General features: G+C 40.4%; 3 protein-coding genes across 4 annotated transcripts; all 3 read left to right on the top strand.

Moving 5' to 3' along the window:
- Positions 1–2,946: 2,946 nt before the first annotated feature.
- LOC308118829 (carbohydrate sulfotransferase 3-like) lies at positions 2,947–4,206 on the top strand (the record flags this gene model as incomplete). The annotated part of the gene is made up of 2 exons (XM_080478438.1): positions 2,947–3,035; positions 3,150–4,206. The coding sequence occupies 2 exons, from the start codon at positions 2,947–2,949 to the stop codon at positions 4,204–4,206; spliced, it is 1,146 nt and encodes a 381-aa protein (XP_080334564.1).
- A 2,984-nt stretch (positions 4,207–7,190) lies between these two features.
- Positions 7,191–8,474, top strand: LOC308118789 (carbohydrate sulfotransferase 3-like; the record flags this gene model as incomplete). The annotated part of the gene is made up of 2 exons (XM_080478362.1): positions 7,191–7,279; positions 7,394–8,474. 2 exons carry the CDS (start codon positions 7,191–7,193, stop codon positions 8,472–8,474), a joined length of 1,170 nt encoding a protein of 389 aa, XP_080334488.1.
- Positions 8,475–10,092: 1,618 nt separating this feature from the next.
- LOC308109241 (carbohydrate sulfotransferase 3-like) lies at positions 10,093–15,665 on the top strand. Of its 2 annotated transcripts, none has more exons than XM_080462688.1 (3): positions 10,093–10,233; positions 13,541–13,761; positions 13,866–15,665. In XM_080462688.1, exons 2-3 carry the CDS (start codon positions 13,682–13,684, stop codon positions 15,067–15,069), a joined length of 1,284 nt encoding a protein of 427 aa, XP_080318814.1. In that variant the 5' UTR covers positions 10,093–10,233; positions 13,541–13,681; the 3' UTR covers positions 15,070–15,665. The 2 variants fall into 2 exon arrangements, with proteins under 2 accessions (XP_080318814.1, XP_080318815.1); XM_080462689.1 differs by lacking the exon at positions 10,093–10,233 and adding an exon at positions 13,244–13,287.
- The last annotated feature ends 963 nt before the right edge of the window (positions 15,666–16,628 follow it).

The following is a 16,628-nucleotide window of genomic DNA, read 5'->3' as shown; positions in this document are numbered from 1 at the left end:
GATTTCAAGGTTTTATAGACATGAACAGAAGTTAACCGCTCACAAAAGAAATACTTCACAGAATAAAAGGGCAATAAATTATTCTTTATATTTTTACCCTGACACAGAGTTTCTGATAGGTCAGAGAAATAAAAAAATCACATATATACAGTATATATATACAGTATATACAAGAAATCAGGACGGGGGCAAACTCTTTTTCACACCACTATTTATATATATATAGTTGAATTTTATAGCTTGTATAGCTTGTGATAATGTTTGACCCTGTGAGCACTTATTGTTATTCAATATCTTTGATCGCACTCATGAGCGCCTTTTGCTATTTGTATCTTTTTTTCTCTAAAGAATATAAAAGACCAAGACCATTAATAAAATACTGCATGTTTTTAATCGTGCATTTGAGTCCGTCAGTTCTGTCCAAGGTCTTAACACCCATTTATACTGTATAACAAATAACTTTATTCAACTCATAATTATATACAAAGCACCAATACATAAATAATTTGTAATTGCTTTTTACAGAGAGAAACCCAACAAATCCACATGAGAAAGCCTAATAATAATTTCTATAACATAACACACTCATTCAGATAGACTTCTTTCAGGTTACTGTACTTTACTGTGCAGTATTTCAGTGAGACTTGTAAGGAAAGCTTTGTTCTTTATAAGTATTTCATTTTCTAAACACATGAATCAAATATTCTCCAATTATTTTGTTCCAGACATACTTTGCAAGTTGTTTAAGTTCAACTGATGTGGATGAGAGACTATTCTAGGCATTTAATGGAGGCTGAGCAACATCCAAGGAGCCTGTCTAAATGTTTGTCATCGATTAAAGAGAAATTAAATATGTAGTCACTCCAGTTTACAGAATCACAGGCAGAATTTTTGCCATTTAAAGTAATTAAAAAACAAAATAGCAAAGACAGTGAATACACTGAAGAGGAAAACTCAACATACTCGAAAAGCAACAAAGGAAAGAAAGCAACCCACAAGTAATTAAGTAAAGTTATAAAATAACACCTTGTAAAAATGAAAACGCCTAGTACTGCATATGTTTGAACCACAGCAACAAAAAAGAATTTGGTTCAATGTCTCCATGGAAAACACAGGTACATGTTTAAAGGAGTGTAGACCCGCACCGCTCATTTCCTTCCCAAAGTTCTTCTGAGGAGGTTGGCGGAAACCCATGCTTAGGAGGACCCTGGGTGAAACAAAACCTGAGCACACTGGTTCCACTCTCCCTCTTCCTAATAAACTCAACATTTTAACCACAATAAATGTAAAGCTTTGTACAAAAGGGGCCTTTTTAAACATGTATATATAATACACTTTCCTTGACTGATCTTTGTTCATCCATGCTTTTCTGTCACTGATCGTTCTTTTGGGTGGAGCGGTCATTCACTTCAGTAGGTACGTCCTCGCACAGAAGTCACATGAGTAACAGGTTCCAATCACAGAAACTAGTCCAGCTGCTTTATCATATGAAGAAAGTTGTCTTGAAGGCTCGTGAGGTAAGTTCTTCATCTAAGGAGTTACATTTTGATCCAAGGCTGAGCAACTTCTCCAATTAAAAACAAATTTGTTGAGACACTGCACTTCATCCTGCATGGTGAGTGGATATATTGTTCTTTACCACTGAGAATGAAACATCTTTATATCAGATGGAATTCTAACCCTAACCCTTCACTCAGAAAGTATTTAAAGTATAGTTGATATTTAATTGTATTTATTTGCACTGCCAATAGCAGATATCCAGTCCAAGTGACTTACGTTTAAAGGATATTTCAGAGAAATAACAATGCAAATAACATTACAATATGAAGCTTGAATGAACTGAAGAATGTCTTTTCTCGATTAAAACACTGAAGTTATTGGCCACAAATTAGCAGATGACAATATCTGATATGAATTCAAATTATGGGCATGCTCAGCTCAGTAGCGATTTTATAAACTAACAATTTGATAATCGATTATGTAAATTGTACTTACATATGAGTAAAATTGAATACAACTCAGAAATCCTTTATTTCTGGCAATATTTTTGAGATGGTAGCTGGTTTTGTCTTTAATTTGGCCCCGGGCAGAGCTGGGTGGGACCCTACTGGAATGCAATGAATTATGATGATGATGATGATGATGATGATGATTTGTATTATTATTATTATTATTATTATTATTGTACTCTCTTCTTATGTCGCCAGAACTGCTGCATGTTGACAGCTTAAACAAGCTCAACAGTGGATGAAAATTTGCACTCAAAAATGGCAAAATAAATGCATAATTTATGGTCATTGCACGTGTCTGGCAGAATGGTTCCATAGCACCCCCTACAATTTTTGGACATTTCAAAATTCTAGTACGGACAGTATGTTTCGTCTACGTCCATATAATTTCGTAGGCATATGCAGCATGTCGGGCCGAAAATGTTACTGACACCCACACTCTAAACCCAACAGGAAGTCCACCATTTTGCATTATGCAGGAACATTTTGAAAGAAACTCCTCCAAAGGGTGAGGTCCAAGAGACCGAGTTGCGGCTCCCAGTGTGTTCTGTTCTGTGGGAAACGGGTCCAAATGGCTCTTTGATTTTCTGCTAAAATTCAAAAATGAGTCCGGGATCAAAGTCAAGCTATCGTTTCAGGTGTTTGAAGGAATTCAAAAGAAAAAGAAAGGTTGTGTAACCACTTTACAGTATCACAGTGACGTTTTATTTCTCCGACAACAGTGACACTTTTCATGGCTGGTTAAATGTAGTTGCTCCACAATAACAATCTGTTTGCTCACCGCTGTCCTAAAGAGCAAAATGTGTCACTATGTTGATGATTTCTTTTGACAGGGAATCCATTGGACTGGATAGCTCTTTAAGAAGTCAACTGGAGGTGGCCTGCAAGTCACGCAGAACCTTTTCTGAAGCATATCGAGGCGACGCTACAGCCAAAAATGAAGATCAAGTACCAAAGAGTGATTGTGGCCTTGGTCACACTTTGTGTCATTGTGTCATTCCAGAGTGGAGTGAATGTTTTGTTAAAGTAAGTCCATTTTAGGCATCAGCGGAGCACTGATTTCTGCCAATTATTTCATCTCTTGAAAGCTTTTCAACTACATGTTACAAGGAAATCTTTAACTTGTAATTAACTTTCTAGGTTCAAAGACAAGTACACTGTTCCGGATCACGGGGGCCAGAAACACCTTCTCCTATTAGCCACCACCAGGACAGGCTCTTCGTTTGTGGGCGAGCTTTTCAACCAGCAGAGAGACAATATGTCTTATCTCTATGAGCCACTCTATCAAGTGGATAGGACGCTGACTCTGGATGGAAAAATCAATGAAACAGCAACAGCCAGGGCATACCCTGATGTGCTTAGGCAGCTCTTCCTGTGTAACTTCTCCCTTCTCGAAAGCTTCATGAAGCCCCATCCTGTTAATCACACTACGAGAAGCTTCTTCCGGAGAGACTGCAGCAGCTTTCTGTGTGACGAGCCGGTCTGCAGCACGACCACCAAAATTCCCTTTGAAGAAAGAGGCTGTGGAAAAGGCTGCGGACACTGTGGGCCCCTAAACCTGACCAAAGCCTCTGAGTCCTGTCTCCAGAAGAAGCACAGGGTCATTAAGGTTGTAAGGGTACACCATTTCCACACTCTGCAGCCTTTAGCTGAGGAGACAAGTCTTGATATCAAATTCATCCAGCTGGTTCGGGATCCTCGGGCTATAGTAGCTTCACGTATGGAGACCTTTGGCAGGTTCAAGAACTTGAAGAATTGGGCCATGGGTGAGGAAGAGCCCTTTGTGGAAAATGATTTGAAGAAGCTGAAAATGAGCTGTGACACCGTCAGGGCTTCAGCCGAGCTCGGTCTCAGCCAGCCTCCGTGGCTGCACAGGCGCTACATGTTGGTGCGATACGAGGACGTCGCTCGCTTTCCAGTTCAGAAGGCAGCAGAAATGTACCAATTTTCTGGAATCCCTTTCACCCCACAGATAAAATCCTGGATTCTGAAAAGCACTTCGACGGAGACCAGGGGTGCTTACGCGTTACAGAAAAACTCCTCCACACATATAGATAAATGGAGGTCCAGGCTACCTTTCAAATTAGTTGAAGTTATACAAACAATTTGTGAGCCCACAATGAAGCTATTTGGGTACAAATTTGTGACCAGTGAAAAAATGTTAAGAGACCTGTCCATCAGTCTTGTTGAAAACTGAGATTTCAAGGTTTTTTAGACATGAACAGAAGTTAACCGCTCACAAAAGAAATACTTCACAGAATAAAAGGGCAAAAAATTATTCTTTATATTTTTACCCTGACACAGAGTTTCTGATAGGTCAGAGAAATAAAAAAATCACATATATACTGTGTATATATATATATACAGTATATATATATATACAGTATATACAAGAAATCAGGACGGGGGCAAGCACTTTGTCACACCACTATTTATATATATATAGTTGAATGTTATAGCTTGTATAGCTTGTGATAATGTTTGACCCTGTGAGCACTTATTGTTATTCAATATCTTTGATCGCACTCATGAGCGCCTTTTGCTATTTGTATCTTTTTTTCTCTAAAGAATATAAAAGACCAAGACCATTAATAAAATACTGCATGTTTTTAATCGTGCATTTGAGTCCGTCAGTTCTGTCCAAGGCCTTAACACCCATTTATACTGTATAACAAATAACTTTATTCAACTCATAATTATATACAAAGCACCAATACATAAATAATTTGTAATTGCTTTTTACAGAGAGAAACCCAACAAATCCACATGAGAAAGCCTAATAATAATTTCTATAACATAACACACTCATTCAGATAGACTTCTTTCAGGTTACTGTACTTTACTGTGCAGTATTTCAGTGAGACTTTTAAGGAGAGCTTTATTCTTTAAAAGTATTTCGTTTTCTAAACACATGAATCAAATATTCTCCAATTATTTTGTTCCAGACATACTTTGCAAGTTGTTTAAGTTCAACTTATGTGGATGAGAGACTATTCTAGGCATTTAATGGAGGCTGAGCAACATCCAAGGAGCCTGTCTAAATGTTTGTCATCGATTAAAGAGAAATTAAATATGTAGTCACTCCAGTTTACAGAATCACAGGCAGAATTTTTGCCATTTAAAGTAATTAAAAAACAAAATAGCAAAGACAGTGAATACACTGAAGAGGAAAACTCAACATACTCGAAAAGCAACAAAGGAAAGAAAGCAACCCACAAGTAATTAAGTATAGTTATAAAATAACACCTTGTAAAAATGAAAACGCCTAGTACTGCATATGTTTGAACCACAGCAACAAAAAAGAATTTGGTTCAATGTCTCCATGGAAAACACAGGTACATGTTTAAAGGAGTGTAGACCCGCACCGCTCATTTCCTTCCCAAAGTTCTTCTGAGGAGGTTGGCGGAAACCCATGCTTAGGAGGACCCTGGGTGAAACAAAACCTGAGCACACTGGTTCCACTCTCCCTCTTCCTAATAAACTGAACATTTTAACCACAATAAATGTAAAGCTTTGTAGAAAAAGGGCCTTTTTAAACATGTATATATAATACACTTTCCTTGACTGATCTTTGTTCATCCATGCTTTTCTGTCACTGATCGTTCTTTTGGGTGGAGCGGTCATTCACTTCAGTAGGTACGTCCTCGCACATAAGTCACATGAGTAACAGGTTCCAATCACAGAAACTAGTCCAGCTGCTTTACCATATGAAGAAAGTTGTCTTGAAGGCTCGTGAGCTAAGTTCTTCATCTAAGGAGTTACATTTTGATCCAAGGCTGAGCAACTTCTCCAATTAAAAACAAATTTGTTCAGACACTGCACTTCATCCTGCATGGTGAGTGGATATATTGTTCTTTACCACTGAGAATGAAACATCTTTATATCAGATGGAATTCTAACCCTAACCCTAACCCTTCACTCAGAAAGTATTTAAAGTATAGTTGATATTTAATTGTATTTATTTGCACTGCCAATAGCAGATATCCAGTCCAAGTGACTTACGTTTAAAGGATATTTCAGAGAAATAACAATGCAAATAACATTACAATATGAAGCTTGAATGAACTGAAGAATGTCTTTTCTCGATTAAAACACTGAAGTTATTGGCCACAAATTAGCAGATGACAATATCTGATATGAATTCAAATTATGGGCATGCTCAGCTCAGTAGCGATTTTATAAACTAACAATTTGATAATCGATTATGTAAATTGTACTTACATATGAGTAAAATTGAATACAACTCAGAAATCCTTTATTTCTGGCAATATTTTTGAGATGGTAGCTGGTTTTGTCTTTAATTTGGCCCCGGGCAGAGCTGGGGTGGGACCCTACTGGAATGCAATGAATTATGATGATGATGATGATGATGATGATTTGTATTATTATTATTATTATTATTATTATTATTATTATTGTACTCTCTTCTTATGTCGCCAGAACTGCTGCATGTTGATAGCTTAAACAAGCTCAACAGTGGATGAAAATTTGCACTCAAAAATGGCAAAATAAATGCATAATTTATGGTCATTGCACACGTGTCTGGCAAAATGGTTCCATAGCACCCCCTACAATTTTTGGACATTTCAAAATTCTAATACGGACAGTATGTTTCGTCTACGTCCATATAATTTCGTAGGCATATGCAGCATGTCGGGCCGAAAATGTTACTGACACCCACACTCTAAACCCAACAGGATGTCCACCATTTTGCATTATGCAGGAACATTTTGAAAGAAACTCCTCCTAAGGGTGAGGTCCAAGAGACCGAGTTGCGGCTCCCAGTGTGTTCTGTTCTGTGGGAAACGGGTCCAAATGGCTCTTTGATTTTCTGCTAAAATTCAAAAATGAGTCCGGGATCAAAGTCAAGCTATCATTTCAGGTGTTTGAAGGAATTCAAAAGAAAAAGAAAGGTTGTGTAACCACTTTACAGTATCACAGTGACGTTTTATTTCTCCGACAACAGTGACACTTTTCATGGCTGGTTAAATGTAGTTGCTCCACAATAACAATCAGTTTGCTCACCGCTGTCCTAAAGAGCAAAATGTGTCACTATGTTGATGATTTCTTTTGACAGGGAATCCATTGGACTGGATAGCTCTTTAAGAAGTCAACTGGAGGTGGCCTGCAAGTCACGCAGAACCTTTTCTGAAGCATATCGAGGCGACGCTACAGCCAAAAATGAAGATCAAGTACCAAAGAGTGATTGTGGCCTTGGTCACACTTTGTGTCATTGTGTCATTCCAGAGTGGAGTGAATGTTTTGTTAAAGTAAGTCCATTTTAGGCATCAGCGGAGCACTGATTTCTGCCAATTATTTCATCTCTTGAAAGCTTTTCAACTACATGTTACAAGGAAATCTTTAACTTGTAATTAACTTTCTAGGTTCAAAGACAAGTACACTGTTCCGGATCACGGGGGCCAGAAACACCTTCTCCTATTAGCCACCACCAGGACAGGCTCCTCGTTTGTGGGCGAGCTTTTCAACCAGCAGAGAGACAATATGTCTTATCTCTATGAGCCACTCTATCAAGTGGATAGGACGCTGACTCTGGATGGAAAAATCAATGAAACAGCAACAGCCAGGGCATACCCTGATGTGCTTAGGCAGCTCTTCCTGTGTAACTTCTCCCTTCTCGAAAGCTTCATGAAGCCCCATCCTGTTAATCACACTACGAGAAGCTTCTTCCGGAGAGACTGCAGCAGCTTTCTGTGTGACGAGCCGGTCTGCAGCACGACCACCAAAATTCCCTTTGAAGAAAGAGGCTGTGGAAAAGGCTGCGGACACTGTGGGCCCCTAAACCTGACCAAAGCTTCTGAGTCCTGTCTCCAGAAGAAGCACAGGGTCATTAAGGTTGTAAGGGTACACCATTTCCACACTCTGCAGCCTTTAGCTGAGGAGACAAGTCTTGATATCAAATTCATCCAGCTGGTTCGGGATCCTCGGGCTATAGTAGCTTCACGTATGGAGACCTTTGGCAGGTTCAAGAACTTGAAGAATTGGGCCATGGGTGAGGAAGAGCCCTTTGTGGAAAATGATTTGAAGAAGCTGAAAATGAGCTGTGACACCGTCAGGGCTTCAGCCGAGCTCGGTCTCAGCCAGCCTCCGTGGCTGCACAGGCGCTACATGTTGGTGCGATACGAGGACGTCGCTCGCTTTCCAGTTCAGAAGGCAGCAGAAATGTACCAATTTTCTGGAATCCCTTTCACCCCACAGATAAAATCCTGGATTCTGAATAGCACTTCGACAGAGACCAGTAATTCTTATTCGATGCAGAAAAACTCTTCTGAACATATAGATACATGGAGGTTCAGGCTAGCCTTCAAATTAGTTGAAGTTATACAGAAGATTTGTGAGCCCACAATCAGACTTTTTGGGTACAAATTTGTGACCAGTGAAAAAATGCTCAAAGATACATCCGTCAGTCTTGTTGAAAACAAAGATTTCAACAATCTATGGACGTGAACATAAATTGACTCCCAATGAAAGATATACTGCAATAAATTATTTTGCAAACTGAGGGAGTGTAATGTGGTGAATCTGGTGAGGACTGCCGTGAAGACTATTGGGGTTCAGGAACTATGCTTCCCTCCAGATGCTTTATGTGCCGCCCGTCACCTGACAGCCACAGAGAAGAGTTCCAGCTGCGACCTTCCGGCAGGAGATTCTGGATCCCTAGAACCAGGCTGGACAGCGATAAAAACTTATTGCCGCCAACATCCATCAAACTGCTAAACAACTAACAATAACTGGCAGAGCAGTTGTTTTTTGCTGTGTTATTCCTATTTTGATTTTCATTATTTTAATCTCATCGTAATGAGTGAAAGGCAAATGTTTCCTTTGAGAAAGATTGATCTCTCACAATTGTTTCCAGTTAGATGGATGTTTTGTTGTTTTTACTAGTATTAAGTGACAGGCACGGATTGACAGAGGATGGAGTTTACCAACACATTTAGATGTCAACACATTGATAGTAACTGCATGGGGACTGCAGTTGAAAACCAGTGTGTCTTATAATCATACAAGGTGTGGGCTGAGGTCCCCTGGTGGTCTATAGTGGTATTACATGTGGGCAATGAGAGCATTTTCATTTTCATCACTACAAGAATACAGATATGTATTTCTTTCGAAAAATGACCAAAATGTATTAAATAATGTAAGTTAGTTTTCCATCGGAAGGTGTGGCAACTATTGACATGAAATAAAACGGATCATTATTTGTGTAAATAAGGGTTGGAGGGAGAAACCTTATGATTGATGTTTTCTTGTCCAGGATGAATGCTGAAAAATTGCAGCCAGCGATAAGTGTTTTCAACTCAGCGTCTGAATGTTTGCACATAATTCTTGCATTTGTACTGTAAATAAGTGTTGCATAAATGTAGTTGAGGTATTGTGGACACTACCGACTTCTGTTGTCTGCTTTTCCTTTAAGAATTCTTCCAAATGTCAGGCCTATAGAGCTGTGATCGACAGTACAGCTAGATGTAAATATATATATATTTTTAGTTTTTCCTCGAGTTGGGTTGACCCCACAAGTTTTTATGATTTTTCAATTGGGCTCTGAAATTATTTAGTCTGCTCACCTATTATTTATAGAAAAGAAAAGTGCTTACAAGTAAAACATTTCACCAGCATAATATAAGAGTCTAACATACAATACAATACAATACAATACAATATATTTCCTATTCCTGTAAAAGTTTAGACGCACATTACCCTTTTGTCCACGAGGTGGAGTCCTTGCTCTTCTTTAAGTGCATCAATAACTTCAAAAAATAATACTAATAATAAAGTTTGTGTCAAAACAGCCACGTGCAATAACACTTGTAGGTTCTCACCTTAACATTGTTTAGGAGGTCGTGTTTAATGTGAAGTTAGTGTTGGTTCATGGCCACACAGCAGCAGCAGCAGCAGGTCAGCCTGACTTTGCACCTCCTGCCTGAAGCTCCGCTCCTCTGGACCAAAGTTTCCTGAGTGAGTCACTGAGTCGCAGCTCCTGGTCTGACTTATCATTCAGCTCACTGCACGCTGACCTGCTGTCTCCTCAAACATGACTCCACCTGACGCTCAGCCTTTTCGCACTGAAACTAGTCCCGCTGCTCTTCTCGTATTGGATTACTTGTTGCCACACAACTGAAGTAGTCCCCCGAGAGGTAATGGGATTACTCTTTCACCGGAGTGGCTTATCAACTTTGCGAATGAAAACCAGCAGCTCATCATAATGGTGGGTAAGGTGAGCTGACTCACATTTCTTCACTTTTCTTTTTTTTTTTTTTTTTTTTTTTTTTTTTTTTTTTAAATGGGACTTCAAAACTAAAATCCTCCCTGGGAATGATCGTTGATCTTAAATTTGACTCATTTTGAGAACACAAATGTAAGTCAGTCACTGCTTTCTTCTGGAGAGGGTTTTAATCAGTGAGGCACGATTTCAGTTTCACTGCAGCACACTATCCTCACAAACCAAGCCACTGGTAGTTTCTTAGCAGTCTGACTTTTGCCCCCCTCTCTGAGTTTTTCCCTTAAAAAAAAAAACAACAGCTTTGCCCGCAAGTCACTTTCTTCGTACTGCCAGTAAAACCATGCACGTGTGTGTCTGGCATGACTTCTCAATCAACCTCCAACCTGAATATACAGTAAATGAACACGTTGCCTGCCTGACGGGGTTCATTCATCTGCTCTCTCTACAGGTGACCTTTCCCTAACACCTTTGAATGATGAACGACACACCGAACAGTGTTTTACTATAATAAAACAGGCTTCTCATTACTTGGGATCCCCTATGCCCCTTCCCATTCTCCTCCACTCCTACACCACATCTGGAGATTTATTGAAAAGGACCCTGGTTTTATTTTAAAAACACACTAATACCCATCCAGCCATCAATATTCATCTTCATCAGTGTGTTCCTTCTGGTAGTCTATGAAGGTAGAGACAATGTGGTTGGTGTGAATTGTGAAAATATAATGAAATGGACATTCAAAGCATCACTTTGATGCATCAGTTATAGTTTTAATTAAGTAGTGTTTACTGCAGCCATTACTTATATTGTAGTTCATAATGACTGAAGGCAACTGGACATTCATAGAAAGACCCAGACCGTGCATTACCAGAATCTGTGTTTATATAAGTCCATAAATACATAGAGAGACAAATCCCGTAATCATCTCAAATATACACTGCATATGAGGGTTTGCTTTTTAAACAAATACTTCTGGTCAGTGAAAACAGGGGTTTTCAGTGTACGCGTGTATTTACCACAGCAGCCACTTGCAGTGAAAGCAAGGAGGCTTTGGCTGACTGATGTTTAATTTGTCTTCACATGAGATTTACATTAAATAAGGGGTGGCTATTAAAAGCATTTGTAACAACATGATAAATGGTGCAGTGGCGGTTTTGTTATGAGCAGATGATCAAACGTGTCATATGCCTCAGTGGTTTGTGAATATTCACGAATGTCAGCTCGTGTATTTCTTTTTTTTTTTCCCCCCTCTTTTTTTCCTACTTCAGACAGCAGATGCAATAAGCTGGGATAATTGGTGTACATCTAATTTACCTCATAAATGACAAAACATTAGACCACTTCTTTTCTTGATGAATTGTTGATGCCTAGTTTTTTGGTTTTTCTTTGTTTGTTTAAAATCGAAATACTTCCAGCACCAAGTGGCGAATATTAGCTAAAGAACTATTCATTGTCATTGTTTTACTCATTAAGACATATAAGTGCTGGTGTTTGTTATCATTTGTTCAGGTACCTTCATTGTGATTAAATATACTCCGCTGTAGCTACAGGACCCTGGTGTTATGCTCAGACAAACAGATTGTATTTGCAGCATGTAAAACAATCACAGACTTGTCATTTCCTCATACTATTGCACCAGTTTAACATGACTTTCAACATTCAGGGGCTTAGTCACTGACCCTGTGACGTGTAAATAACCCCTGAGTTGATGTTCCGCAATCTCAACCCAAAGGGGGGGTTCAGAGTCACTCTAGTGTAAAGAGTCCTTTGTGGCTGTGGCATGCGGCAGGGTGGTGCAAGGCAGAGTTGACTTTTCCCTCCCAGTGAAAACGTGTCTCAGTACACAGGCTGTTCACCTTTTCATTACATGCCGTTCCACGTCAACACTGCTCTGCCGGAGCCGTACGCTTCCCGTTCCCACTCGGAGAATTTCGCACGCTCCGTCCAACCATTCTTAGTGTTTAGACTGAAGTCATTGGGACCGACTTCTCTGCTCCAAACTGGCCCGGGACAGAGGTCGCAACAGGATGTGAGAAAAAGGGTGGTGGGTGGGTGGGTGGGGTGGTGGGGGGGGGAACTCCAGATGTGTTACACAGAAACTCTGAACACATTCAGACTCCCTTTCTTTCAGCGCCGCTTGTTTTCATATCCAGCACGCCGTAATGCGGTGACATTTACAGGTGGATCTGTTGCTTGTGTCTCTGCTGATTAACAGGAGCAGGTTGATGATGCTTTGCAAATTCCCTCAGCGTGGAGCCCGTCTCATTTGTGCCTGCTGTGTTATTGACCCACTCCCCGGCAGACAAAGTAGACAGGATTATGCTAAAATCTAAAGATTAGTCAGGGATCTGAGTCGCGCTGCTATTATCTTAGAAGTGAACTAACATTAATCTTTCAGGAATGTCGAAGACGCTCTAAAAAAAACCAAAAAAAACCCAATTAAATCTACCCTTATCTTCATTTGACTACCACTGCTTGCCCTCCGCAGACTTATAAATGTACTAAAATGGCCTCCAGGCCTTTGTGCAGTTTAATTTATGGCTCTGTGACAACCGGGCTTCCCCTTTCAATTTCAATAACGTGGGCTTATACCTTATAGCACCTGGACGTGTGTCAGTCTGAGTGTTTTAAAAGCACAAAATCTCCCAGTTGCCCGTGTCACTGGTGACTTCTTTTCATGAAATCCTCCCCATGTTGAAGTTGAGGACAAGCCTGAAGTTAAAACAACAAGCTGCTCTATTGCCCACATCTGAGGGAGGTAAAGAATATCAGTCCTTGCCAAACGACTCTCAGCTTTTCTGGCATTTTCTTGGCAGGTTGTTTCGCAATTATGGAATTACGGTTTAATAAGGGAAGATTGTCTTTGATTGCACCCCTGCACTTGTTTTTATGCTCATTTTCTTTTTTAAAGTAAATTTTCCCCCAGACAAACACATAAATACAGTTTTACTGTGCGAACCAGCCCTCAGTCTTTCATGGTGGGTGGGCATGTTCCTGGGATGCTCTGGTGCACTTACAGATAACAAGGACTTCCTCGTGGTAAGAACTGGTTTAGATTCCACTGTAACGCACTCTGCTATTTTCTGTTCTTATCTTCTAGAAACAGGATATTTTTGTCTCTGAGTAAATGCCCCCAACTCATTCCTTTATTTACGTACTTCCTCATTTTCATGGTGTGTTAAAATAATAATAAAAATAAAAGGTGTAGGAGCAGTAAGAATTGAGTTGCTCACAGCTGTCCTACTAAGTGTAAACTGTGTAACTGACAGGTTGATGTTTATTTCCTTTGCAGGATGAAACATTGCTGACAACAGGGAATAAATATAACTTGAAGGCTCTTTAAGAAGGCGACTGGAAGCGGCCCTGCAAGATTGGCGGAACCTATTAGGAAGAAGTCTGTAGAAATCCTATCCAGGCAAAGCTACATCCAAGAATGAGGTTCAAATACACAATATCCATCGTGTTTTTTGTGGCACTTGTTATCATTGAGAAAGAAAACAACATTATATCAAGGTAAATCCATTTGAGTAATTTCTCAGCAATGGAAGTATCTTTTCAAAGAAGTAAACTTTACAATTGAAAAATATATATATATTTTTTTTTTTTCATACTTTCAGGGTGTCGGATAAGCTCGCCTTAAAGCAAACCCCCCAGACCCCTCTACAGTCCAGTGGGCTGTCCCACATACTGCTGAAGCACAATGGTTCCTTCCCATCACTCAACAAGATGAAGAGGCGCTTGGAAAATTACAGCGAGCATCAAGAGGTGATGATAAGGGGCAAAAAACACATTCTCCTTTTAGCCACCACCAGGACAGGCTCCTCGTTTGTGGGCGAGTTTTTCAACCAGCAGGGCGACAACATGTTTTACCTGTTCGAGCCTCTTTGGCACGTGGAAAAGATGCTGACCCTGGAGACCGGAGGCACCAATGCCACGGCGGCGGCCAAGGCGTACCGGGATGTGCTCAGGCAGCTCTTCCTGTGCGACTTCTCCCTGATGGAAAGCTTCATCAAGCCCCGGCCCGTGGACCACGTCACCCCGGCCCTCTTCCGGAGGGAGTCAAGCAGCTCTCTGTGCGAGGAATCCGTCTGCAGCCCGGTCGTCAAAGGCGTCTTTGAGCGGTATCACTGCCGGAGCAGACGCTGCGGGCCCCTGAACCTGACCATGGCTTCCGAGTCCTGTCTCCAGAAGGAGCACAGAGCCATCAAGTCAGTGAGGATGCGCCAGCTGGAGAATCTCCGGCCTCTGGCCGAGGATCCACGTCTCGACATCAAATTCATTCAGCTGGTCCGAGATCCCCGGGCTGTGCTGGCCTCGCGTATGGTGGCCTTTGCGGCCAAGTACAAGAACTGGAAGGAGTGGGCCACGGGCGGGGACGTGCCCATGGACGACGACGAGGTGAGGAAGCTGAAAGGCAACTGTGACAATATCAGGTTTTCTGCCGAGGTCGGCATCAGACAGCCGCCGTGGCTGCGCCGGCGCTACATGCTGGTGCGATACGAGGACATCGCCCGCTTCCCGATGAGAAAGGCAGCGGAAATGTACCGATTCGCCGGGATCCCTTTCACGCCACAGGTGAAAGCCTGGATCCTGAAGAACACTCAGGCATCGACGGAGGCCAGCGGCGTTTATTCGACGCAGAAAAACTCCTCCGAACAAGTGGAGAAGTGGAGGTTCAGTCTGCCCTTCAAAATAGCCCAAGTTGTCCAGCGAGTATGTGGACCGACGTTGAAGCTTTTTGGGTACAAACTCGTGACCAGTGAAGAGATGCTAACAGATAAGTCCGTCAGTCTTATTGAGGACAACGTTTTCAACTTTTGATAAACCTCAACAAAAAACAGACACGGACTCTTCAATGAATTGTATTTATTAGGACTTTATATCCTGATACAGAACTGTATACTTTGTGATCGTTTACTATTTAAGGTGTTTTTGTTTTGTTTTTAACTATTTAAAATAGTTTGATGAAGATATAATTTACATCTGAAGTTGTTTTTTTTTTACTTTTGAAGCAAGAATGTTTGGGAATACAATGAAAACTTTAAACCTGGTGAGGAAAACAAGACTGTCATTATTTTTGCACTCCAGAATGTTTTTTTTTTTTTTTTCTTTCTGTCCAGCACCAACAGTGCTACTGGTTTGCGTTAAATGCCTACTCCATGCTCACTCTTCTTTTTTCTTTTGCACACCTATACTGTATTTTGTTGAACGTGCACGTTTGTAATTTGGCCAAAGGCTGTTTGAAGTTGTCATCAGGACTGTCAGGACTCATCATATAAAACAGATGTTTACACTGCTACTGTACGCTAACATTCCAACTGCAGCTGGTTTGCAGGATTGTACAACGTTTGTCGGCAGGGATCCGTCTGTTGACGCGGGCCTCCTGGCTGGTGATAATAAGAGGCCTCGATACTCTGACCAGCCAGTTTGACGATGTTGAGTTTGTTATTTTTTTAATATATATATATATATATATGTATATATATATATATACTTTGCTGCAATAAACTGCTTTTACATCCACTGGAAAACACTTAATTCTTTGGATTCAGAGTCTTCATTGTGAATCTGTGACCTAGTCATTACTGAATTATAACCACGATTTGCAAAGCCCAAAAACATATTTTTAATTTGTACTGGAACATAGGCAACATATGTTTAGAGGTATTTTAGCATCCCTTTCAACAAATAGCTTGTTTCGCCACTTTTATCGCTCTGTAGCTCTCCCGTATTATTAACAACAGTCAGTAAATGTCTCTTCAGTTGGAAGACCAGTTGTTGATAAACTGCTCTTTTTTTAATACTGACTAATACAACCAATTAACTTAAGCGTTTTCAAAATGCTAATGTAGGAGTTTTTAAAAAAATAAATAAACGTACATTTTTTGCCTTCCATTGGCCCTGTCCTAACTTTTTGGAATTAAGTCGCAGTTAAACTCACAATGTGCAAATATTTAGAAGTACTTATAACTTTGGATATGTTGTCTACGTTCTGTGAATTAAATATGGCTTTGTGAGAAATGGAAACCTTTGCAATATCTCTCTATTTACATTGTGCATGCCATGCCAACCTTTTTGGAAGAGGGTATTTTTCCCCATCAGCTGAAATTAGAAGCTTGATTGCGAACACATAACTTGTTGTCATCTCTGACGGAAATGTTAAAATAATATACAGGTTAAACAATTACAGTGCGACACAAAGCCAAAGTGGCAGATGCATGTAAAAGACGGTCTGAAATACAGAAAACTGCCTTTTGTTTCTCTTCCTGACCTAGTTTATATATATGACGATTTTTGTTACATAAGGTTCTGCACAATGACTTGACTTAAGAAAAACAATCATGAGAAGGAGACTCAACCACTCCTAAAGACTGCAGCAA

This window comes from Lipophrys pholis (genome assembly GCF_963383615.2).
Source record: "Lipophrys pholis genome assembly, chromosome: 1".
NCBI classification, from domain to species: Eukaryota; Metazoa; Chordata; class Actinopteri; order Blenniiformes; family Blenniidae; genus Lipophrys; species Lipophrys pholis.
Note: the sequence above shows the minus strand (reverse complement) of the source record. Positions and strands in the feature narration are given on the sequence as shown.